This window comes from Salvia miltiorrhiza, chromosome 8 (genome assembly GCF_028751815.1).
Source record: "Salvia miltiorrhiza cultivar Shanhuang (shh) chromosome 8, IMPLAD_Smil_shh, whole genome shotgun sequence".
Taxonomy (NCBI): Eukaryota; Viridiplantae; Streptophyta; class Magnoliopsida; order Lamiales; family Lamiaceae; genus Salvia; species Salvia miltiorrhiza.
The window spans coordinates 53,534,336-53,558,379 of record NC_080394.1 but is presented as its reverse complement, the minus strand read 5'-3'; the positions used below and the strand labels follow the sequence as shown (position 1 = coordinate 53,558,379).

Below are 24,044 nucleotides of genomic sequence, written 5' to 3'. Positions count from 1 at the left end.
AGATGAAAGCCACCCCTAGGGCTTCATACCCTAGTTGTTGGAGGTTTTCTTCCTCTCTGTGATCTGTGTTCTGTGATTTGTTTGCTCTATGGTTGCTCTATGATGTGTTTTATTGAGGGTTAGATGAAAGCCACCCTAGGGCTTCATACCCTAGTTGGAGGTTTTATTCCTTTCTGTGATATGTGTTCTGTGATGCTCCTATGTTATGTGATCTGTGTTCTGTGCATTCTGATGAAGTCTAAGCAAAGCCACCACTAGGTATTGAAATCCCTAGTAATTGGAGGTTTAATAAAAGGTCTATGATGCTTCTTTTTTTACAAAATAAAGGCTGAGACTAAAGCCCTATGTTTACATCATAAACAACCCTATTGAGTTGTTTCTAGTGTAAACACACACAAAATGAGAACAAGAAAACTATACTAAAGCTTAGCCAAATCCAAAATGATGTATAAGCCCTCCAATGTCATAATTTGTGCCTGCATTCACATCAAACTGCATCACATGAGTTAGGCTATCTTTGATAAGTCCTTCATCCAATTCTATGCATTCTGGCAGCATTCCCATCCTCAAGAGTCTTGATTTGTTTATGTGTGGAATCTTGTAGTCATTGCTTCCTTTAACTCGCATAATCTCAGTTAAACACCCTTGCAATGTCACAAAGACATTGTTGAGTGTAACTGATGAAAGCTTTTCGAAAGAAATCAACACATTCTGCACTAGGTCTTCAACAGTTTTTGCCATCTTGTCATCCTGCAGTGATTGTATAGCCCTAAAAAAACCTAAATCATTGACATTTACGTCAGGTGAGTTGGCTGGTTGGCAAACTAGCTCAATGTTGAATCCATCGCTGTTGGCAGCAGCCTGAAAATCTGGATCGTCTTTGTTGAAATGTGGTTTTGCATTATCCTGTTGAATAAAGATATGCTTCACTTGATCTGATTTTGGCCACTTCTCTTTGATTGCTGGTATAACCTGAAATAATGTGGCAAATAATGTGGCAGCAGCTATATGATGAACCTAAATAAGGTCTGATAGTTGAAATAAAATGATGTTAACTGAGCATTACCTGTTTAATTATGCACTCTTTGATGACATCTTTGGTTATTGATTGAATTGGCTTCACTTCTAAAACACCCTTTGCTCTGTTTTTCGATTTTCTCTTGGTTGCCTCGAGTGTAGTAAATGGAAAGATTCCAATCTTTCCATCGAATAGCTCCTGCCCATCTGCTGAAAATTGTGGCCTAGTGACAGCACACATAAACATCACCTTTGTGATGAAACGCTTAGACTTGCATGCTCGGTAAGGGTCTGTTTCTTCAGGGAGTAGGTAATACCTATCCGATGTCTTGGTCATATAGAACCATTTCTCGTCTATATGAACAACGTTATGCATGCTTTGATAACTGTACCTCGACATTGCTCCATCATAGACTACATTACTTAAACAAAACTTCATCCTTGCTATCTTGTTTACATCAGTCAACTGTGGTTTGATTGCACTTGTATGTGGTCTTAATTCCTTTCTTTTTATCAACTGCCCAAGTAAGCTCTTGCTAACCCCTAGCTTGACAGCCATTTTACGAATTGTAGACCTCTCAAGAATGGACAATGACTTAACCTTCTCAACATCAAGTTTTTTCCTATCTTTGTGAACTGTACCTTTGTGAGCTGATGTGAATATCACTGCTGCACCTGACTGAATTTTCTGTTTTGTTTTGCTCCAGAAACGACGCACCGTTCGCCTCGACACACCAAACCTAGCAGCTGCCTCCTTTTGTGCTCCATCGTTCGGTTTCCCGTTGGTGCTATTTGCGAGAAGCCAATGACCCATAGCATTTTGCTCTTATATTGTTAGGTGTTTTTTGGAAGACATGAGCTCCATTGTTTTGTTTTGAACCTTTCGAATGATCTGTAAATGTTTGTGGAATAGTGTGTTTATGTTTAAATAGGTGACTAATTAATGTATTTGGAGGGAGCCGAAATTTGGAGGCTTTCCCTCCATAAATTTTCAGTTTAGTGAAATGGAAATTAATGCCTTTTTTAAATCACGTGTACTGCAGTCCTTAATTTAATTTCTGGTGGGTCCCAATTAATTTAAAAAATGGCAGCATTAGTAGAAGAGAGAGAAATTCCAAAATTATTGAATATACTAATTGTATTGACTTTGTTAAATGATGGGTCCCATTTTCCACTCAACTAATAAAAATACACTTTTTCTTAAAACCCGTGTTTTGCCTCCTAGGCCAACAATTAGTGGACGGAGGGAGTAATATTTTATAACACACAAACGTGCCCTCATTCTTTCAAACTTAGGGTTTTTATTAGGGTTATAAAGTGACGTGGCTTTACAATAATTGCACATTTATCAGATTTTGTGCATTTTTAACTATCTATCTTACACAATTGTACTTGTGTAAGAAAAGTGTAAGAACTTTGACTAAAAACCATGCAAACCTATCAACATCAATTATGCTTTGAGTAGTTTTATAAGACATATTATATGGGTGAGTAGGACATATATATTATGAATGTGAGTACTTTAAATTCTCCCTCATACACTTTTATCTAATATTTTATAAAACTCGTGCCACTTACATATGTCATGTTTTTATGAGATGGATGGAATATATATATATAAGCTAAACTAATTGCTAAAAATTGTGTGTCAAAACATTATCAATATCATCATTGATAACGATCAACTCTCCAAGGGTTCCTCTATTTTAGAGGGCCCTTCACTCTATTATAGAGTTGAAATATACAGTTTTTGAATTTTCATCTCCAACAATCAACTCTACATTTCCCTCTACAATAGAATATTCCTTTTTTATGCTCTTTAGTATTAAATTATTTTATGAATTCAATTATTATATATCATATATATTTATAAATAAATATATTTATATTCAATTAAATGTAATTAAAATTAAAATTGAAATATAAAATAATTTAATTTTTTTAGAAAAATTAATTAATAAAGTGCTATATTTAAATATTATAGAACAATTAATTTATTTCAACAACATAAAAACTGAAATTACATAATACTCTTAGAATTAAACATTACACAATACTTAACAAAGCATCAATTACATGATAAAACTAACTAATTTTCTAAATTAGAAAACTCATCCCATATATGATCGACTAATGCATCACGAAGCGCAAAGTGAGCAACTCTATCTTTGATTTTTTTATAGCGTCCAAGAAAATCTTGGAAACTGTTTGTTTCATTTGGCATTGTTTCAACATCTGGAATTGGCACTTCTCTTGCAATTTCAATTGGTGCAGACAGGTCACGTTCATCCTCAACAATCATATTGTGCATAATAATACACGCTTTCATTATATTATCCAAATGTTTCTTTTGCCAGTAGCGAGCTGGATTTGCAACAATTGCAAATCGACTTTGAAGAACTTCGAATGCACGCTCCACATCTTTCCTACACGATTCCTGTCTCATTGCAAAAAACTTTTTTTTCACAGAGCGTGGCTCATGAAAAGTTTGTACAAGTGTGGACCACTTGGGATATATACCATCTGCTAAATAATAGCCCACATTATACTCTTTTCCTTGTATGACATAATGTGCGGGTGGAGTGATACCTCTAGCAAGGTCACTGAAAAGATGAGATCTTTCCAACACATTAATATCATTATTGGATCCTGGCATACCAAAGAATGCATGCCATATCCAAAGGTCATAATCAGCAACTATTTCAAGAATAATTGTTGGAGAGCCACTACGACCGGCATATGAGCCTGCCCAACCTGTTGGACAATTTTTCCACTTCCAATGCATACAATCAAGACTACCTAACATTCCTGGAAATCCACGTTGTTTACCAATATAAAGTAGTCTAGCAACATCACTAGCATTAGGAGATCTTAGATATTGATCAGAAAATATTTCCACAATTGCACGACAGAATTTCTTGACACATTTAATTGCAGTGGACTCACCAATATTTATGTACTCGTCAGTAGCATCTGCTGGTACCCCGTATGCCAATATTCGAAAGGCAGCTGTTATTTTTTGCAGTGTGGACAAGCCCCATCTTCCTGTGCAATCCATGCGTTGCTCGAAAAAACCATTATGATTTTTGACAGTATCAACAATACGGAGGAATAGACTCCGAGACATTCGAAAGCGTCTACGAAACATTCCTTCGTTGAATGTTGGATTTTCAGAAAAATAGTCGTTGAAGAGACGATGAGCTGCTGTTTCTCGGTCACGATGGATTACCTTGTGACCAAGAACTGAACCTCCATGAATTTTTGTAGCATTTTGATATTCAGCCAGTTGAGCTACAATAAGATTGTTATTCAAAATATGTTGACCCATCAATTGATGTTCAACATCACACTCGTTGATTAATTGTTCAAGCTCATCATCAGATGAGCTTGAACTTGAATGAGAAAGTAGTGAAGAAGAACCAATATTATGATGATTCATATTTTTTAAAGCACTATTTTATGAGTGGAATAGAAGAAATAGATGTGGTGGTTATTGAAATCGTGTGTATGTCTTAAATAAGAAACAAATTTCCAATACTATCTATCTGAAAATCTTAAATATTGAATCGCCACCGTTCATTCAGATTTCATTACATCTTCATCATCCACCTTATCACTCCCCTACTATACGAAATGATTGATTTGACAACACCATTTGGTCCTACATGATATCAAATAATGCAGCTTGTGTCCTACATATCAATCTACATCTGTGTCATGCAGAAAAAGATAAAGCATCAATCAATCTCATGCAGAAAAAGATAAAGCATTTGGTCAAATAATGCAGAAAAATAATGCAGCTTGTGTCCTACATATCAAATAATGCAGCTTCAATTCAATCACCATCGTCCTCTATATATATGAGCTATTTTTTCTATTTTAGCACACAATAACCCTCTTCCTTCTTTTACCAACTTGTCTTTCTTTAGCTGTTACTCCCTCCGTCCCGCGAGTCTTGACACGTTTGGGTTCGGCACGGGAATTAAGGAGTTGTAGATTAGTGTTTTAAGTGTGTAATTAATAAAGTATAAAATTGATAAAGTAGGAGAGAGAATGTAATAAAAGTGATAAAGTAGGAGAGAGAATATAATAAAGGTGATAAAGTAGGAGAGAGAATGTAATAATTATTGCCAAAAAAGGAAACGTGTCAAGATTCGTGGGACGGCCCAAAAAGAAAAACGTGTCAAGACTCGTGGGACGGAGGGAGTATTTCATTTTCCATGGCTTCTTCTCGACAGCCTAATTACACAATTGATGAAGATAAACATCTTTGTCGTGTATATTTGGAGATATCTCAAGATTCAGAAACGGGAATACACCAAAGAAAAGAAAATTTTTGGGATCGTGTTAGGGAGGTTTACAACGAGGAGAAACCCAATCCAAATATGTATACTCGAAGTTCAAGATCACTTGAAACTCGCATGCAAGTTATTTTGAGTTCGGTTTCAAAACTCAAAGGGTGTATACAACAAGTGGAATATCTAAATCCAAGTGGTTGTTCTGAAAATGATATTGTAAGTAGTAGTTATCTATACATTTTTTATAATTATTATTTGTCTTACTCATTATAACATTTTTATTCATTATGCAGTTCACTCGTGCAAAAGAATTGATGATGCTAGACACAAAATATAAGAAAGGCTTCAAGTTCGAGCATGTGTGGTCTATTATGAAAGATTATCAAAAGTTTGATTGTCCTTCACAAAACTCTCGACAACAAATGTCTGCATCTCAGTCATATTCACTACCACAATCTCCTATCTCACCTGATGGATTGTCTAATTTTTCTATCAATTTAAGCGATGGTAGTGGCAGTGGTTCTGGATCGTCACACCGTCCAGATGGTGTGAAAAAGACCAAAAACAAAAGAAAAAAAGGTGAAGATATGTCTAATTTTTTGAAAGTAATTGAACAAGGAAATAAACGAATTGGAGATTTAATGGAAAACTCATCAACCACAAAAGAGCAAATTTTGCAACTACAAATGCAGAAGATTGAAGCAAAAAACAAAGCTACTGAAGCAAAAAAAACAAGCTATTGCATTCCAAATGTGGGAATCAGATAATAAAATTCTAATGATGGACACCGACAATATTTCTGATCCTGTTCGACGAGATTATTTCAAAAGTGAACAAGCAAAAATCATTTTTAAAAGACAACAACATTCAAGTCCATATGATGCTTTCAATATGTTTGGAGGAAATTTTCATGATTTTGGAGGATCTGGAAGCGATGTTGGAGGATCTGGAAGTGATCTTGGACCTTACTAGCATTTATTGTATTATTAGTTTAATGTTCTTGTATTTTTATGTGGTTGTAATTTTATGCTATTGTGTTTTTATGTTGTAATTTATGTTTAATTTATGTTTTCGTAATTTTATGTTAATATGCTTTTATATTATATTTCATGTTATTGTATTTATAAATTTTATATAATATATTTTAAATATTATACTTATTTATGTTAATTTAAAAATATAAATAATATAGAGATTATTAAATTATATTTTACAGATTAAATCAAGCAAAGACAAGCATTTTCTAAAGATAAAAGAAAAAATAAGTATAATAAAACAACAAAAAAGAAAATGAAAAACAAAAAAAAAAATACCGGATGAACAGTGCCCGCCATATCAAGCGGTGCACTGTTCACCAACTTTATTTTAAAGTGCCGTGCAGGAGGTTGTTGGAGAAAGCTGCCACACCAATTTAGAGTGGAACGCCACAATACCGCCTCCCTTGGAGTTGCTCTAACTAAATTATTTAACAATCTTAATAAGGGAATACTTTGCTACTATCGAGAGGAACAGTGAACCAATTGCTAAAAAATGTCCCGTCAAAACTTCATCAATATCATCATTAATAATGACTAATTTAATTATTAATTAGATTAATATATAACTGTATGTATATATAATTAATTTGTTTAAAAAACATCATATTTAAATTATTCAACTAACCTAATTTTGTGCAATCAATAAATTTTCTTTTTAATCCTGAATAGTTTATGGGGAGATTGCATATCAATTTAAATGTACATAGAGTATATATTATAATGAATTATTTAAATTAGGTGTATCACAATAAAACTTTTTTTTTTGTAATTTTTTGGTTTTTATATAATTTTAAAATTAGAAAAAAAGTTACAAAGTGAATAATACAATAAAATAGCTAAGTTCATTTATTTTTTGAAAAAAAAATATATGAATCCATTTTTTATTTAATTACTATTTATGAATAGTTATAATGTGACTGCATAGCATAACTTTTTTAAAAAAAACATGTAAAGAGCGATATTGATAAAGATAAAAAGTGAACATATTCTAAATGTTGGAAATATGGTTTTATGCCATATCTGAAAATTATTATTTAATTAAATATTTATTATTTAATTAAAATAATTATTGGATGTTAATCTACACCTCGAGTAGATCAACGTGATATACTTGAAGTCTCAAAACCGATTTCCGGTGAGTGAGATATTGCATGTCAAAGTTTGGAAGTTGAAGAGGGAAAATCAGTTTCAACTTCTGCGTTCAACGATTGCGGCCACCTACCGCAGCCGCCGGAGTTGACTGCCGTCCGTTCACACCGGCAGTTCACACCTTACGTTCACACCTTCCGTTCACACTAGGTTTAACACCTATAAATATGGGTGTGTTGTGAGCTTCAGAATTAACGAATTCACTCACAACTCATAACTCACAACATATTCTGCATTCCACCTCAACCTCTAGCTCAGTTCTTGATCCTATTCAGTTCGTCGGAGCTCGCCGGATTGTGGTGCTACATCCGACGAGACGAAGTCGTTTTACCTTTGGGGGAGATACGCCAAACCGAAGAGCACTACCGGGGCGATAATCTTCTTGCGGGAAGAGATTCATCTCGACTCGACTTAGTTTATACGTATAATTTATTTATACAGTATATTTCAGTTGTATACATTTATTTGAGTTGTAATTTCTCAAATTATTTTCCTTGTAATATTTTCAATTATTTTGAGTTGTAATATCTCAAAATATTTATTTTGTAATATCTCGATCGTGTACCCGGTTCTAACAATCGCAAGAAGATTATTTCTCTGCCGTTGATACACGTTCGAGAAATGGCTCACACCGACGTCAATATGGACGGCGCCACCACCTCTGCAACCATCGGTTCAACCACGTCGTCAATGTTTTCCTCGTTTGCATCAATGGGCGCTTCAACGTCAACCATGGCCCCATTGCAAACATCCAGAACTATTGGTCTTGCCGAGAAACCATCAACGTTCTCGGGCAAGAATTTTAAATATTGGCAAGAAAAGATGCTATTCTACCTCACAACCGTGGGGTTTGCCGGATTCTTGATGGAGGATAAACCTCCAACCCCGAGTGAAGGGGAGACGAGCCAAGAAATTCGTGTCGGATATTTGAACTGGTGCCGCGGCGACTACTTGTGCCGTAACACCGTTCTCATGTCTCTGGACGAACGGCTCTACCGTGTTTTCAAGGTTCATGAAACCGCGAAACAATTGTGGGAGGCCCTTGATTTGAAATATCAAGTGGACAAGGCAAATACTACCAAGTATATTGTCGCCAAATGGTTGGAATACAAAATGGTCGACTCCCGACCATTGATGGACCAAGTGGAAGAGTTCCAAAATCTTTCACATGAGGTTCAAGCCGAAGGGATGCCCTTGGCGGATGCATTGCTCGTTGCAATCATCATAGAGAAATTACCTCCTAGTTGGAGGAAATTTCAAAACCTTTTGAAGCATGAGCGCTCGGAGATGTCCGTGCCGATATTGTTATCCAAGCTTCAAATGGAGGATCACGTGAGAAGTCGTGATCAAAAGGGAAAAGCTCCGATGGAGGCAAAGGCCAATCTCGCCGAGAAAGGCGGACCCTCCAACAAACGTGGTCGCCCTAACCCTAATAATAAGGGTAAAGGGAAGCAAAGCGGTAGTCAACCATCAAAGTTTGATGGTGTATGTTATAATTGTGACAAAAAAGGTCACATGGCTAAGGATTGCCGCAAGCCAAAGCGGAAGAAAGCAAATGGCAACGTGAACAACGTCGAGAAGGACTTCGACGATTGGAACCACGATGACTTTGCTGCCATGATCTCCGAGGTGAATCATGTGGACAACCCGAACGCTTGGTTCGTGGATACCGGCGCTACCGTCCATATATGCATAAATCGTGAGTTGTTCCACAACTACAAGGAAGTGGAAAACAAAACGATAATGGAGGCTAGCGAGCGGACATCCCAAGTCCTTGGCATGGGAGATGTGATTCTTCAACTCACGTCGGGCGTGGAGATCACATTGAAAGACGTATTACACGTTCCAATTGTCCGAAAGAATTTAATTTCGGGCTTTAGGCTTGCGAATAAGGATTTTGAATTGTTTTTCAAATCTGACTATGTTGTAATACGCAAGTGGGGAAAGTTCCTAGGGAAAGGCTATGCCTCCGTAGGACTTTTCAAACTTGGAGTAAGAGCTTGTAAGCCGCCAAGGCTAAAATCAATAAAGATGCATCAACTGCTTCTGATTACTTGATTGAGTGTTCTGATTTATGGCATTGTAGACTTGGACATGTTAATCTAAATGCTATAAAGAGATTAGTAAAAATGAATTTACTAAAAGTTGATGAATACAACTCACAAGAAAAATGTGAAGTTTGTGTTGAAGCCAAAATGGCTAAGTTACCGTTTAAATCGGTAAAAAGGAGCACTCAACCTTTGGAACCTATTCACACCGATGTTTGTGATTTAAAGTTCGTGCAAACTAGAGGTGGCAAGAAGTACTTTATCACCTTTATAGACGATTGCACAAAGTATTGTTACCTTTACTTATTGAAAAGTAAAGATGAGGCTATTGAAGCCTTTATAAACTTCAAAAATGAAGCCGAGAATCAACTTGGATGTCGAATTAAGATGGTTCGAAGTGATAGAGGTGGAGAATATGTAGCTCCGTTTGCTGAATTATGCAACGAAAGTGGTATAATCCATCAAACGACGGCTCCTTATTCATCACAATCTAACGGCGTTGCTGAACGCAAGAATCGAACTCTTAAGGAGATGATGAATGCCTTGTTGATTAGTTCAGGATTACCCCAGAACATGTGGGGGGAAGCTGTCTTAACGGCCAACTATATCTTGAACAAGATTCCACTCAAAGGGAAAGATGTAACTCCCTATGAGCTATGGAAAGGAAGGAAACCTTCGTATAAATACCTCAAAGTGTGGGGGTGTTTAGCCAAGGTAGAAGTGCCTTTACCAAAGCAAGTTACAATAGGACCTAAAACGGTGGATTGTATCTTCATTGGTCATGCACTTAATAGCAGTGCCTATCGTTTTATAGTGCACAGATCGGAGATACCTGATATACATGTTGGGACAACGATAGAATCAAGGAATGCTATATTCTTTGAAAATATCTATCCTAACAAGGATAAAGGTACATCGAACTCTAATGATGGAGTTGATGGTGATGCTACAGGTTCTAAACCTATGGAAGTAGCTAGTAATTCTACTCAAGTAGATGATGCCACGGGTTCTAATCATGTACCACCTAATAGGAAAAGACCAAGGTCTAAACCTATGGATGTAGAACCGAGACGTGGGGAACGAGTTAGAAAAGCTAATGTCTATGGACCGGATTATGTTGTCTTGATGCTAGATGGCGAACCGGTGACGATTAAAGAAGCTATGTCTGGCTCAGATGCAGCTCTCTGGAAAGAAGCCATCGATATTGAGATTGATTCCATTATGCAGAATCATACTTGGGTGTTAGTGGATCTACCACCTGGAAGTAAAGCTTTAGGATGCAAATGGATCCTAAAGAATAAGTACAAATCTGATGGTACTATAGATAAGTACAAAGCCCGACTTGTCGTTCAAGGTTTCAGGCAGAAAGAAGGGTACGATTTCTTCGATACCTATTCACCTGTGACTAGACTAACATCTATTCGGATGCTTCTCGCTATTGCTGCCTTGCGCAATCTCGAGATTCACCAAATGGATGTGAAAACTGCGTTCTTATATGGCGAGTTGGAAGATGAAATATATATGAAGCAACCTGAAGGGTTTGTAGTACCTGGGCAAGAGCACAAAGTATGCAAACTTCAAAGGTCTTTATATGGGTTGAAGCAAGCACCGCTTCAATGGCATTTAAAATTTGACAGTGTAATGTTGTCAAATGGATTCAGAATCAATGAGTGCGATAAATGTATCTACATTAAGAATTCTAATAACGGATATGTTATTGTTTGTCTTTATGTAGATGACATGCTCATCATGGGAAGTAATTCCCGAGTGATTCAAGAAACCAAAGGCATGCTAAGTAAAAATTTTAGCATGAAAGATATGGGCTTAGCTGATGTTATCCTTGGAATTAAAATTCTAAGAAGACCTGATGGTATTGTTATAACACAATCTCACTACGTTGAGAAAGTGTTAAAGAAATTCAACGCTTTTGACAAGCCAATAGCTAAGACACCATGGGAACCTAATGTGCATTTGAGTGTACACAAGGGAGAACCTGTTGACGCGATAGAATATGCGAAGATTATTGGGAGCTTGTTGTATCTAACAAATTGCACTCGTCCCGATATAGCATGCTCGGTCAATAAGTTGAGCAGCTTTACAGCTAACCCTAGTAATGAACATTGGAAAGCTCTTGAAAGGGTTTTGAGATATTTGAAATATACTCAAAACTATGCGATTCATTATACTAGGGAACCCTCTGTACTTGAAGGGTACTGTGATGCAAATTGGATACTTGATGCCAAAGACTCGTTTTCAACGAGCGGTTATGTATTCACTGTGGGGGGTGGTGCTGTGTCTTGGAAATCCAAGAAGCAAACATGTATTGCTAGATCGACCATGGAATCAGAATTCATAGCTTTGGATAAAGCTGGTGAAGAAGCCGAGTGGCTTAAAAATTTCCTCGAGGATATTCCATGTTGGTCGAAACCTGTGTCGTCCGTAATAATTCATTGTGATAGTCAAGCTGCTATCGGACGAGCACAAAACCATTTGTATAATGGTAAGTCGAGACATATTCGTCGACGTCATAATACCGTGAGACATCTGATCACTAGTGGAGTTATCACAATTGATTATACAAGATCAATTGATAACATAGCGGATCCTTTGACAAAAAGTATCCATCGAGATCAGATGTATAAACTGTTAGGGGGAATGGGTTTGAAGTCCACAAATTAAGGATAATCATAGTGGCAACCCAACCATGATGACTGGAGGATCCCAAGAACTTGGTTCAATGGGACAACTAAGCTATGAAAATCCGTGTGTTGAACACTCGAATTGCCTATTCCTTGTAGAACAGTGAGTGTTCAGAAACCTGCACGTGGTGAGGTTAAGTCTTTGACTTTTAATGACTCTAGAACTCCTCGAAGGGGACAAGTATAGCAGGATACTTGAGTTAAGAGTCACCTATGTAAGTGTGAAGTGGGGCCGCTTCGATTGAAACACTTATGAATCCAAAGAGGTGTTCCAAGGCCTGTAATGGACACAAACGTGAGAACGAATAAGGATTGAAACAATATTGTGTCAATATTGTTGACTCAGTATACACCGAGGAGGACTAGTTCAAGGAACACAATCCACTAGGCCGCCGGTATACTCGATAACATTGACTATGGCAGGTTCAAAGCCACAAGCTACCTTTCCAAATGCAATGTTGTTTCTTAAGAGAACTGAGCTAAGTGTCTACATACATTCGCATACTGATTTCTCACTCATGTGGGGGATTGTTGGAAATATGGTTTTATGCCATATCTGAAAATTATTATTTAATTAAATATTTATTATTTAATTAAAATAATTATTGGATGTTAATCTACACCTCGAGTAGATCAACGTGATATACTTGAAGTCTCAAAACCGATTTCCGGTGAGTGAGATATTGCATGTCAAAGTTTGGAAGTTGAAGAGGGAAAATCAGTTTCAACTTCTGCGTTCAACGATTGCGGCCACCTACCGCAGCCGCCGGAGTTGACTGCCGTCCGTTCACACCGGCAGTTCACACCTTCCGTTCACACCTTCCGTTCACACTAGGTTTAACACCTATAAATATCGGTGTGTTGTGAGCTTCAGAATTAACGAATTCACTCACAACTCATAACTCACAACATATTCTGCATTCCACCTCAACCTCTAGCTCAGTTCTTGATCCTATTCAGTTCGCCGGAGCTCGCCGGATTGTGGTGCTACATCCGACGAGACGAAGTCGTTTTACCTTTGGGGGAGATACGCCAAACCGAAGAGCACTACCGGGGCGATAATCTTCTTGCGGGAAGAGATTCATCTCGACTCGACTTAGTTTATACGTATAATTTATTTATACAGTATATTTCAGTTGTATACATTTATTTGAGTTGTAATTTCTCAAATTATTTTCCTTGTAATATTTTCAATTATTTTGAGTTGTAATATCTCAAAATATTTATTTTGTAATATCTCGATCGTGTACCCGGTTCTAACACTAAATTCCAAACTGATTTAAATAGTATAGTAGTAGATAGGTTATTCATGGATACGTATTCAACTTAGTAAAAAAAAGTATTCAACTTAATATTTTAATTAATATTTTATGTGGTTTATGAAAATCAGCATCAATATGTTGATTTTTTGGGTCCAAGATGCGCGTGCCTCACGCGCCGCCGCAGCAGTTGAAGCCATGGACAGTAGTCAACCCGAAAATCCAGGGAAAGACTAAAAAAATGTATAATAATCATATAATCCCAAATAAATCTCCTGAATATATTTGGCACTAATTTACTAGTATTAATCAAGTTTTTATTTAGCAACAATCATAGAATCCCAAACAAAACTCCTCAAACACTTCACTAATTTACTCAAAAAGTACAGACATACTTCATGAAACACACTTATCAAGAATTGTTCCACCTATGAATCTCGACTGTCTAGAGTGAGAAAGATAGAATCTTGATTATCTGGAGAGAGAGAGAAAAGAGGAAAAACAGAGATGGGAAAGTGGATTCTTGGTCAATTTTATATCTCTCTCATGTTTTTGCTGTGTGATTCACAAGAGCAATCGTTGAATACATACACTATTTCCACCTTTTCATACGCGAGAACTGTGCTCAGGCCTTTTGACTGGCGCTACATTAGAGGTAATAATTTGACTCCATTAATGCATTTGCTGTTTCAAAGGTAGGATTTTGCTAATGTATATTTTTTAGGTAAAGACTCCATGGGTGTTGAGCTTCTTTTTTGAGGTTAAGAGGTTCATAAATTGATTTTTTGTTTTTTTCTTGTCGTTTTGGGGTTTTTTTTGTGAAGAATTCTGAGCTGTGAGGATTTGAGGGGTGTGTTAGTATTAAGAATTACCAATCAATGTAATTAATCAATATTGAAATTTTGAATTGATTACTGTGATTGATGGCTTCTAGTTTTTATTGGGATTTTTTTTATGAATGTTGATTTGTCTTGTCTGCATTTGGTTGCAATGTGAATGTCTTGATGAAGTCATTATTCGTATCTTGTTCCAATTAAGGTAGTTGATTTGGATTCAGTGGCGAAACCAGAAAAAAAAATTTAATATCCAGCTGAATTGAAAATGCAAGTTAGAAATATGTATTTGTAAATTAAGAAGCTTATGCTGTTTTGAGGAACAATTTATGTGATTATAGTTAATGTGATGATCCAAAATCTTGCATTTTCTTGCCTCGTTGCAGTTGAATTGCCACCATGGTTCTCGTCAATGTCTTTAGCCTTGGAGTCGGATGCAGACGTTGTAAGTCTATGTGAAGATTGCTTGATTACCTAAACGTACCATCAGTTTATCTTTGACGCGTTATGGATTTTGCTTTTCACAATAGTGTAATTCATGACCTCCTATGTCTCTGAGGTAAAAAATATTGGCATGAATGGACTCAGTTTATGCATAGAATGTCGTGTGTAGGATCTTCGCGGTATAAACAATGGGAGCTCTCTGCCAATGATATGCTTTCGAGAAGGAAGCCCTCCTCTACCTGATGTCTACAACACTTCTCTAACGGGTTTAGGTACGAATCTCGCAGTAGTTGAAACATCCTTGGCAGATAAAAGATTGTGGCAACTATTGCTTTTCGAGTCTCCTCTAACTATTTAGTAATGGAAAGATGTGTTATTGCAGTGACTGAGTACATTTCAAATGATTCTTTTGTTGCGTCGCATAGCCTTCAAAATTCTGAGAAGTGCTACCCGATGCAGAAGAATATATGGCTGAGAGTGACGAATGAACAGGTTTTTGTACAATGGTTTTCACTAGTTAAAAAAATGAGTTAGGATTTACAATCATTTGAAAAATCTATCTGCATGAATTGATTTTCTACATAGATTACTCCGGGTACGTGGTTTTTTGGACTTTTCAACGGCATTGGACCTGTGAGGACACAGTCGAAAATGGTATGGTTCTATAGCACTAATCGTATGATAATAGATAGTTTTGAAAATTTTTGAAGCCTTGAAATTTGATTCTTTGACTCCATTGTACGCGGTTGCAGATTAATCGAGGCTCAGGGTACACTTTTAGTGGGAACATTACCGTGGAAGGCTGCACGACATCAACAATGCTGGGACAATTCTGCAACCAAACAGTTAACGTGCTTTCGTGTAGTGAGAGCTATAATTTAACTGGAACTCGTCTGGAAAATGGATTGTATAAAGGTATGAAAAATAATGTCATTGCCTGCAGAAATGCCAACGGGGTTGTTTGTCATGAAGAAGCACCGTATATCTACTCATTAGATGTGATGGGAATAGTTGAAGAGATATTTGTTGCAGTCACCAATCTGACACTCAACGAGACAAACACGACGGGAAGCCTTTCCTTGATGTGTTATGCTAGACACGGCACCGTGCCACTGAAAACACTTCATGATTTTTCCGTTGACATAAGTAAGGCCCCTTTGGTTATAAATTTTCCAAAAGCCGGTCGTTGGTATATTACTATTCAGCCAGTCGATAACTCTAATACAAGTGGGACGGGGCAGAGGCATAGCTTCAAGACGTGCTATTTGTTAGTATGGCAAGTGAATCGGTGCCCTCTGGATAAAGGTGGATTAAATTGCACATTTGAAAGGCACATTCTACAGGTAAACTTTTTGATGTTTTGCACGGTTATTTACTATTGCATATGATGATGAACGAGTGATACGACGAGAGGATGATTTTCTTTTATAGTTAAAAACTTGTGTACATCCGGATGTAAGTTGCATTGACCCCAATTAGGGTTGATCAATCCCTAACTATGGTTTATTAATCATAATTAGGATGTAGTTAAGGCTGATGCATTGGAGCGTGTCTCTATTTTTATAGATATATTTGGGTTTTCTTGAAGCTCTTGTGAGTGATGTATACTGGCTTTGCAAACAATCTGAGTATAGATTTTCTCTCGACTTTTATGATCATTCGATCTTTTGTAAACTTATTGCTAAGGGTGTTTAATGCAGACAGTTCTTCGGAAAAATCCATCTGTGCCTTTTGAGTCGAACTACATGCCGATAACTCAAGAGGTTTCAACAAATTCAAACGGATTTCCTCTGGAGCCGTTTCTAAGTAACTTCTCGACTGGAGGTAATGGTGATGGGGCATGGACCTTTTTCCTCCTCGACATCCCTTATGGTGCAACCGGAGGAAACATCCACATCCATCTGAGTGCTGACTCGAAGATCAAGTACGAGCTCTATGCAAGATACGGAGGATTGCCTTCTCTCAGTAGTTGGGATTACTTTTATGCAAACAGCACAAGCAGCAGCAACGGGTCCATGTTTTTCAAGCTGTATGACTCGAGTGAGGAGACAATTAGCTTTTATATGTTATATGTCAGAGGAGGAACTTGGAGCTTCGGGTTGAGACAACTAAATCCTGCTGATTCAAGTGGTAAAACCGGCATCTCCTTATCGCTCGAGAGGTGCCCACAGAAATGCTCTTCTCATGGGACGTGTCAGTCGGTTTTAGATACAAGTGGACTTATGCTGTATAGGTTTGCATATGCCACTCATCTATATTTTTTGACGTATTATATATAATTAGCTCGGCTAACTCATATTTCATCGTGTTCCGAGTTTGCAGTTTCTGTGCTTGTGATAGGAACCATGGAGGTTTTGACTGCAGCGTCGAACTTGTGTCACACCGAGGTAAACCCTGATTGGGGATTGGTTTACCGGGTGGATGCATCGCACAACTTGATTTACAAAAGTTTATGCCAAGATTTAAAAAACTGGATCTTTATTGCTATCTTCTTCCATTTCTCAATCTTGAAGAGCTTATGCTTTAAATTTAGTGTTTTTCCTTTTGTTTAACTGAAAATTGTTGGAACTATTTTGTAGGACACATTAAACAATCGATTTTCCTTATAGCATCGAATGCTGCAGCAGTACTTCCCGCCTACTGGGCCCTCCGCAATAAGGTATGCAGATCAACAAACTTTGAGCAGCAATACACAATTCCTTGCATCTTCTGCATATCCTTTTATCAGATAGTTCTTTTTTCTAGGCATTTGCAGAATGGGTGCTTTACACATCGAGTGGCATCTCTAGCGCATTGTATCATTCGTGTGATGTCGGCACTTGGTGCATACTATCGTTTCGTGTGTTGCAGGTATAGATTCTGACAGTCTTTGGTTTCTCTGAGGTCTTCACTTTTCCGAAAGCTAATTGTTGATTTCTGTGCCCTCAGTTTCTTGACTTCTGGCTTTCTTTCATGGCTGTCATTAGTACTTTCGTGTACTTAGCTTCCATTAGCGAAGTTTCAAAGAGGACGATCCACACGATCCTCGCAATCGTGACAGCCCTCTTGGCTGAAATGGGACCAACGAGGTACTTGTTTAATACAGAGATACACTCATACTTCCAATGCAATCGGAGTTGATCATCATAGGGTTTTGCAGGTCCAAGAACATCAGTTATGTCATAGGCCTAGGAACACTCGGTCTTCTAGTCGGGTGGGCTCTCGAGTTCTGTGCTCGTAGACGGACATTTTCGTTTCCCACAGAGTTCCATCTGAATCTTCTTGCTAGGTAGGTAATCCGATAGACCTAGAAACATGTTGCCTTATGTTTCGTGTTTACATAATCGAAGACATTCCTATCTTCGCCTCAGTAACACTAACACACTTAACGTCTTGATGAATTCAGATGGGAAATCATCAAAGAATGGTTTCAGAGCATAATCAAGACGATCATAAAACGCTTTCGCTGGAGATTCATCGTAGCAGGATTTGCTGCATTGGCAATGGCTGCAGTCAGCTGGAAATTGGAGAGCTCTCAAAGCTACTGGATTTGGCACAGGTATGTCCCTCGCTCTCTCCCTCTCTCTCTCTCTCTCTCTCTCTCTCTCTCTCTCTCTCTCTCTCTCACATGTATGGTGCAAAATCATGTGCAGTTTGTGGCACATATTTATATACTTGTCTTCCTTCCTCTTCCTCTGCTCGAAAGCAAATACCACGACGTGTGACAGCGACAGGCCCTCGGATGGCAGCTACGAGCTAACTCGACAAAATTCATTCAACAGAGGTGAACAAGGGATTGAAAGATAGACACATTCTTTTTCTTTTTTTCTCCTTACACCATAGATCAGATATTTAGGCAACAAATCTTGAAGACTTCCTCTATTTGTAACACTGGTGTATATATACATATATATCTTACATTCACATTCTACATATAGTGGGCTAATGTAAAATTTTGAGGAGAATTGGTTAAATAAAAGAATATTTGCTCTAAACACAGAGTTGCATTTTTTGCCTCCCATGAGGATATCAGTATGGTGCAGACAAATTGACATTGTCACTTTTCTTCTATGTAATTATCACTATTATTTAGGATAATTGTCTCTTCCTAGTTAGAGTGTAAAATAATAAATGTCACTTTATCATTAGAATTGTCACTTTTTTTTATGTTCTTTTTTTTGCTAAAGAATCAGAGGAAATTAAGATTTGTATGTATATTTTGTTCTTGAAGAAAAATGAAAGACATGAAGAAAAAAGCCATATGTACCACGATACAGAGTATATCATCAAAGCAAGCTATTAATATACAGTTAAAAAATTGGCAATACTTGTTTTCTCTCTCTCTCTCTCTCTAAGGAATTATATATCTATATATATATATATATACAAGCCAAACATAAAGCAAAAAAGTAAATGTAATGCCCCGACTTTTTATTAAGGATTATAGACTTTTAATTATTGATTTAAGGATTTCTTATGGTAATTAGGGTTCAGCATCCATTAATAAAATACGGACTTATGTGAATTTGATGATTACAAACGTGATAATTTATTTTTATTTTTATTTCAACGGATGATGCACTCAAAATATATTTTGAGTTCATTAAGAGAATGATGGAGCTCAAAGATTTATTTTGAGTTTTCAAATCGAAAAAAAAAATTAAATTTATGTATTTATTTATTTTTACCGAGAAATTTAGGAATGATGAGTTATAAAATTTTTTCCATCAATATTTTTCTCAAATTATTTTCCTATGATGTATTTATAAATTGAGAGAGTGCACTAATGTTAGTGCTATTTATTCTAATTTTGATCACAAGAGTTTTATGCTCTAGCATTTTATTAATTGATGATTAGTCTTACATATATTTTTTTTCTTACACATGGGTTATTACTACACCACATTTTTATATTTACTTAATGTAACACCCCATTATCCTCCACTAATATTTTCTTTTCCCTACCACTAATCTTTTTCCCTACCATCATTAATATTTTCTTTTCCCTACCACTAATCTTTTTCCCTACCACTACTCCTACCTCTCCACCACACTACTCCTTTTCCCCCACCACTACATTCTTTCTCCCACTCTCACAACTTTTCTCCCACCATTATCACACTCCATAGAAGCCTTTGAAGCCCCAAGAGAAGTAGCAAAGCAAGGGAGAGTGTGGGAAAACTATAGAGTGAAGGTTGTGCTTCGAGGGTGAGTTTTTCTTTGCTTTTTCTCAACTGAAAATGCTTTATGGCCATGGATTTTTACACATTTGTGTGCTATATTATGTGAGGATATGTTTTATGATTTTGGATGATTATTTTGGTAGAGTTTATTGGGTGAAAAACCGTGCATGAGGTAAGGCAGCGAATCTGCCATAAGCACACTGCTCGGCAGTGTTTTGCAAGGCGATTCCAGCCATCCAAACGGTTCCCAAAAATTCCCAAATTAATTGTGTATCATCTTTCATATGTTTTCTATACTTTGGTAAAATTTCAGAAGGTTTGGAGCTCTTATGATTTATTTATGAATTTGTAAACATCACTGCCCATCTGGAATACATTTTTGGTAAACAATCTTTGGGAGGCCATAAGTAAAGTTTCAATCGGTGAAAACCTTTGAAACTTGAATATGTCACTCTAGACTCCAGTATCTTTCTTTTGACATCGGTCTCACCATTTTTGAGTAAGGGAAACAACCGGTATAAATTCTTGAAATCTAGTTCTTATTCCTTGTACCATCCAGTAGATTTTACAAACCTACGACTTTGAGGTGGCAAAGGCCGACTTAAATCTTTGATTCTCAAGCCTATCTTTCTACTGAATATTTACTGACATGTTGGGAACTTACTTGTTCAGTTTTAGAATTTTTGGTGAAGCCTAAAGTGGTTTTTCCGATTTATGTTCTAAATCTGCCAAACTTGAACTCTTTTTGTGCACTGAACTTTAGACAGTCATATCTTCTAAACCATGAATGTTCTTGGAGTAAATCCAACTGTAGAGTGTTATGATCTCTCCCTAGTTTCCAGATTGACCCTTGGGGTTCCCAGTGGAGTTTTGTAAAGGGAGATATGAATTTTTAAAGAAAGCCCACTGACTTGGTTGTAATCTGGAAATCTGAAATTTTCAGATTTTTGCTTGTTAAATACCCATCTTTGAGAGGGCATATCTTGCTCGTTTGAATTTTTTTTCATTCGATTCAAATTGGAGAATGATCCTTGAAATGTCTAGTTTCCAGAATGTCTTTTGGAGCCTCATTTGGAGATCCGAGGCAGATTTGATGTCTGTTGCAAAACAACCTCTTAAGAGCTCAAGTTGTTGAATTATTTTCTATGTATCAAAGTTTATTTTAAAGGATGTTTCATGAAAGATTTAGTATATGTGCGTAACAAGTTTGGGACTATTTATTTTAAATGAGGTCCGTTCTTTTATTTAAATTATGATGGACTTTTAATGAATATTTTTGGGATTAAACTCTTATTTCTTGATTTATATAAATTATTTTTTTTAAGGACTTATAAATATGAATTTCGTAGGCCTACTGACCTACTGTGATCGACGGTTTGTCGATGTCTAATAGCTTTGAAAATTTTATAGCAAGTCCCTACATGAGTCTTGAGTACCCTGGTAAAATTTCAAGCCATTCCAACTTCGTTTGATACTTCTTTAAAATGCAAAACCTAAACTGCACATTACTACCGAGAATTTCAGAGAACAGAGGAAAGAGTCATTCATTTCAGTAGCTTCTTGTGTGATCTAGATTTCCAAATATTTATGGTATTAACCTTATTGTGTTAGCTAGATATCCACCAAAGTTGAGCCCAGTTTGACAACGTTTACTATTTTTCAAAAATCTAAGTTTTCGATTGTTCAAAACTGCCGAACATGGTAGATCGTGGTAAAAACGTCATATCTCTCAAACCACTTGGAGTTTTCGACTCTACTTTTTTTTTTATATGAAACTAGACTCGAAGATCTTTCTTTCGGTATGAGTCTCGAGTCCAGGAGATGTCGGAGTCAGAATAGATTAAATTTTGAAGTTGAGTCAGTGTAAAAATAGAGCATGTTTTGATGATGTTTGATTGTGATTCTTATGTGCCTTATGTGTTTGTGTTGCCTATGTGTTTGAATGAGATTAGACGAGGTATGATTGATTTTTGACTGTCTTTAATGTAACGAATTATGGATGCTAGAACCCTAAAACATTAAAAGATACCCTAGGCACGTAGAATTAGACTTTGTCTTATGACAATTTCTTCACGAACTTATCGACTCTTCATCAATGAAGGTCCGGGCGACAGAAAGTGAAGCCGAAGAAGAAACGACTCCACGCCAGCTTTAAGAACAATTGAGGTGGGCATTACTTTTACTATACGTATATAGAGATCCCCTGCGTGTCGTAGGCCTCTTATACGAATATATGCATGAGATGATTTTAACTGTTAATTTCAGTTTATTATTATGCCAAAATGATAAATGACTCTTATGAAATGAAAATGAAAATGTTTATGAAATGAAAAGTTTATGAAATGATTGACTGCCAAAAATGTTTATGTTTTTATATGTATCCTATCTGTGTTGGTTCGCCAACTTTAAAGGAAATCCAATTGGGATCCTATGCTAGACAAAGGTCGCTAGCTAGGGTTAACGTGTACACTCATGGAGACCGCGAGTCGCTTGCGACCGGTCTTGGCGTCCGTGGTAAGGAGGCCTCCTTCCCGGCGCGTGACAGAAAGGACAGATATGGATCATATAGACTGAAAATGGGATGCGCATCCACCTTTATGAAAATGAATGAAATGTTTTAGTAAGCGCAGGTCATTCAAGAAAACCCTGTGTGTTACTGTTGGCAGTTCAATTTATATATGTATGCATGTTGTATTTTCGGCTTATGTCACTGAGTATTTTTATACTCAGCCCTGCATGTATTTCTAAATGTGCAGGTTGAGCAGGCGATGGAATGGATCGGTGTTGAGCGGATTTCCCTTTTGATGTTTATGTAATGAAACCTTGAGTATGCATCTCCATATGCATAACTCACACGTTTTTTTCGCTGCAAACACTCTGACTTATTTATCATTTCTACTTGAACTTATTACTACTTCATTTTAATTAACTTTCAGTTGGGGTCTAGTCGTTATGGCAGACTCATTTGTGAATTACCCAAGTGGTTATATATATATACCACTAGTTTGTTATTAATGTTGGTTACTTAGTAAATCCCCTTTAATTTCCGTTTCTTATTGTTCACCCCAAGTCATAACCCCGGTTAACCCGTCATTGGGATAGTGGGCTGTGACAGAGTGGTATCAGAGCAGTTCGTTTGCTCTGGCACTAGAAACCTTATTCTAAAAAGCCAAGTCTAGTTTGATTCACTAGACATACGTGGGTTAATACGACACCGCTCAACACTCCATTGCATCGTGCTCAATCAAGGAAAAAGGTAACTGCAGTTACAACGTTTTAAAGATGTTATTGTTCTAAACTGTTTCATGAAGATGTTTATGTAAAGAGCATGCTATGATGAAATGTTGAATGTTTTGCCTTTCATGGCATATCATTGCAGTTATGATGATATAATAAGAAGAATGATAGAGAATTGACACATGCTTTCCCCAGAAAACATAGATTGCTATAAGTTGCATAATCACGATTCTAAAAGAACATAGACTGCTGGATTAGTAGGATATCTCTACAATCTAGATTCTTGAAGTGATGATTTAGAAGAATGATAGAGAACTTAGAGCATTTCAGCTTCCACAAGAAAACAATGGTTCTTTTGAATTACAAAGAGGAATGAAAAGACATGTACGCGTTGAAGGAAAAGCACGGAATGATGATACAAGATGAATTCAAGGCAAACATTGCATCAAGGGTTTAAGCATAAGTCTCTACGTTCGAATGTTTACACACGATGGAACATCGAATCGACTTATGTTACACGATAGATTATAAAAAGGGCGTGATTTGATTGTCTGCGGGTTATATATATATTTGTGACATACATGGGAAATGGGATCCGAGTCCACTAGAATAGAAGACCTTAAAATAAGTTTAGTTGTCTTAATGAAACTTATGTTTTGTTATGCATAGTATGTTCATAACCTTGTACATTTAAGAGTTTTACGTCTACTTACGTATAAGAAGACTCACACTTTTCCTTATCTATTAAAGAGGGTTACGTCCAGGCATATTCCGATAGTTAGGAAAGCTCCGCGTTTGACCCAGCAGAGACTACCCGGGCATATCGAGATTTTAGTATAGCTTTTGACGACGACATAAGAA

At 36.8% G+C, this 24,044-nt stretch overlaps 3 protein-coding genes and 1 long non-coding RNA gene across 5 annotated transcripts; 2 read left to right on the top strand and 2 right to left on the bottom strand.

Moving 5' to 3' along the window:
* Positions 1-426: 426 nt before the first annotated feature.
* Positions 427-1,831, bottom strand: LOC130998673 (uncharacterized). The gene is made up of 2 exons (XM_057924087.1): positions 1,067-1,831; positions 427-972 (listed from the first exon to the last, which is right to left on the bottom strand). The coding sequence occupies exons 1-2, from the start codon at positions 1,829-1,831 to the stop codon at positions 427-429; spliced, it is 1,311 nt and encodes a 436-aa protein (XP_057780070.1).
* A 1,263-nt stretch (positions 1,832-3,094) lies between these two features.
* LOC130999106 (uncharacterized) lies at positions 3,095-4,088 on the bottom strand. The gene has a single exon (XM_057924602.1). It carries the CDS (start codon positions 4,073-4,075, stop codon positions 3,107-3,109), a length of 969 nt encoding a protein of 322 aa, XP_057780585.1. The 5' UTR covers positions 4,076-4,088; the 3' UTR covers positions 3,095-3,106.
* A 9,648-nt stretch (positions 4,089-13,736) lies between these two features.
* LOC130999105 (uncharacterized) lies at positions 13,737-18,758 on the top strand. 2 transcript variants are annotated; one of them, XM_057924600.1, is made up of 14 exons: positions 13,737-14,162; positions 14,727-14,785; positions 14,954-15,056; positions 15,167-15,276; positions 15,370-15,438; positions 15,537-16,127; positions 16,485-17,017; positions 17,107-17,171; positions 17,364-17,443; positions 17,530-17,634; positions 17,713-17,852; positions 17,924-18,052; positions 18,170-18,322; positions 18,417-18,758. In XM_057924600.1, the coding sequence occupies exons 1-14, from the start codon at positions 14,015-14,017 to the stop codon at positions 18,568-18,570; spliced, it is 2,439 nt and encodes an 812-aa protein (XP_057780583.1). In that variant the 5' UTR covers positions 13,737-14,014; the 3' UTR covers positions 18,571-18,758. The 2 variants fall into 2 exon arrangements, with proteins under 2 accessions (XP_057780583.1, XP_057780584.1); XM_057924601.1 differs by lacking the exon at positions 14,727-14,785 and having other exon boundaries at positions 14,032-14,162.
* Positions 18,759-19,763: 1,005 nt separating this feature from the next.
* Positions 19,764-22,961, top strand: LOC130999104 (uncharacterized). Its single transcript, XR_009093414.1, has 3 exons — positions 19,764-19,971; positions 22,048-22,112; positions 22,703-22,961. It is a non-coding gene; the product is annotated as an uncharacterized LOC130999104 (long non-coding RNA).
* The last annotated feature ends 1,083 nt before the right edge of the window (positions 22,962-24,044 follow it).

What these genes read in the sequence shown, in the direction of transcription:
- LOC130999105 (XM_057924600.1), top strand. Translation starts at nt 14,015, where the DNA reads ATGGGAAAGTGGATTCTTGGTCAATTTTATATCTCTCTCATGTTTTTG. An exon ending in TGGAGTCGGATGCAGACGTT is followed by an intron (nt 14,786 to 14,953) that starts GTAAGTCTATGT and finishes TGTCGTGTGTAG; the next exon opens with GATCTTCGCGGTATAAACAA. An exon ending in CATCTGAATCTTCTTGCTAG is followed by an intron (nt 18,053 to 18,169) that starts GTAGGTAATCCG and finishes TGATGAATTCAG; the next exon opens with ATGGGAAATCATCAAAGAAT.
- LOC130998673 (XM_057924087.1), bottom strand. Translation starts at nt 1,831, where the DNA reads ATGGGTCATTGGCTTCTCGCAAATAGCACCAACGGGAAACCGAACGAT. An exon ending in AAGAGTGCATAATTAAACAG is followed by an intron (nt 973 to 1,066) that starts GTAATGCTCAGT and finishes ACATTATTTCAG; the next exon opens with GTTATACCAGCAATCAAAGA.
- LOC130999106 (XM_057924602.1), bottom strand. Translation starts at nt 4,075, where the DNA reads ATGGATTGCACAGGAAGATGGGGCTTGTCCACACTGCAAAAAATAACA.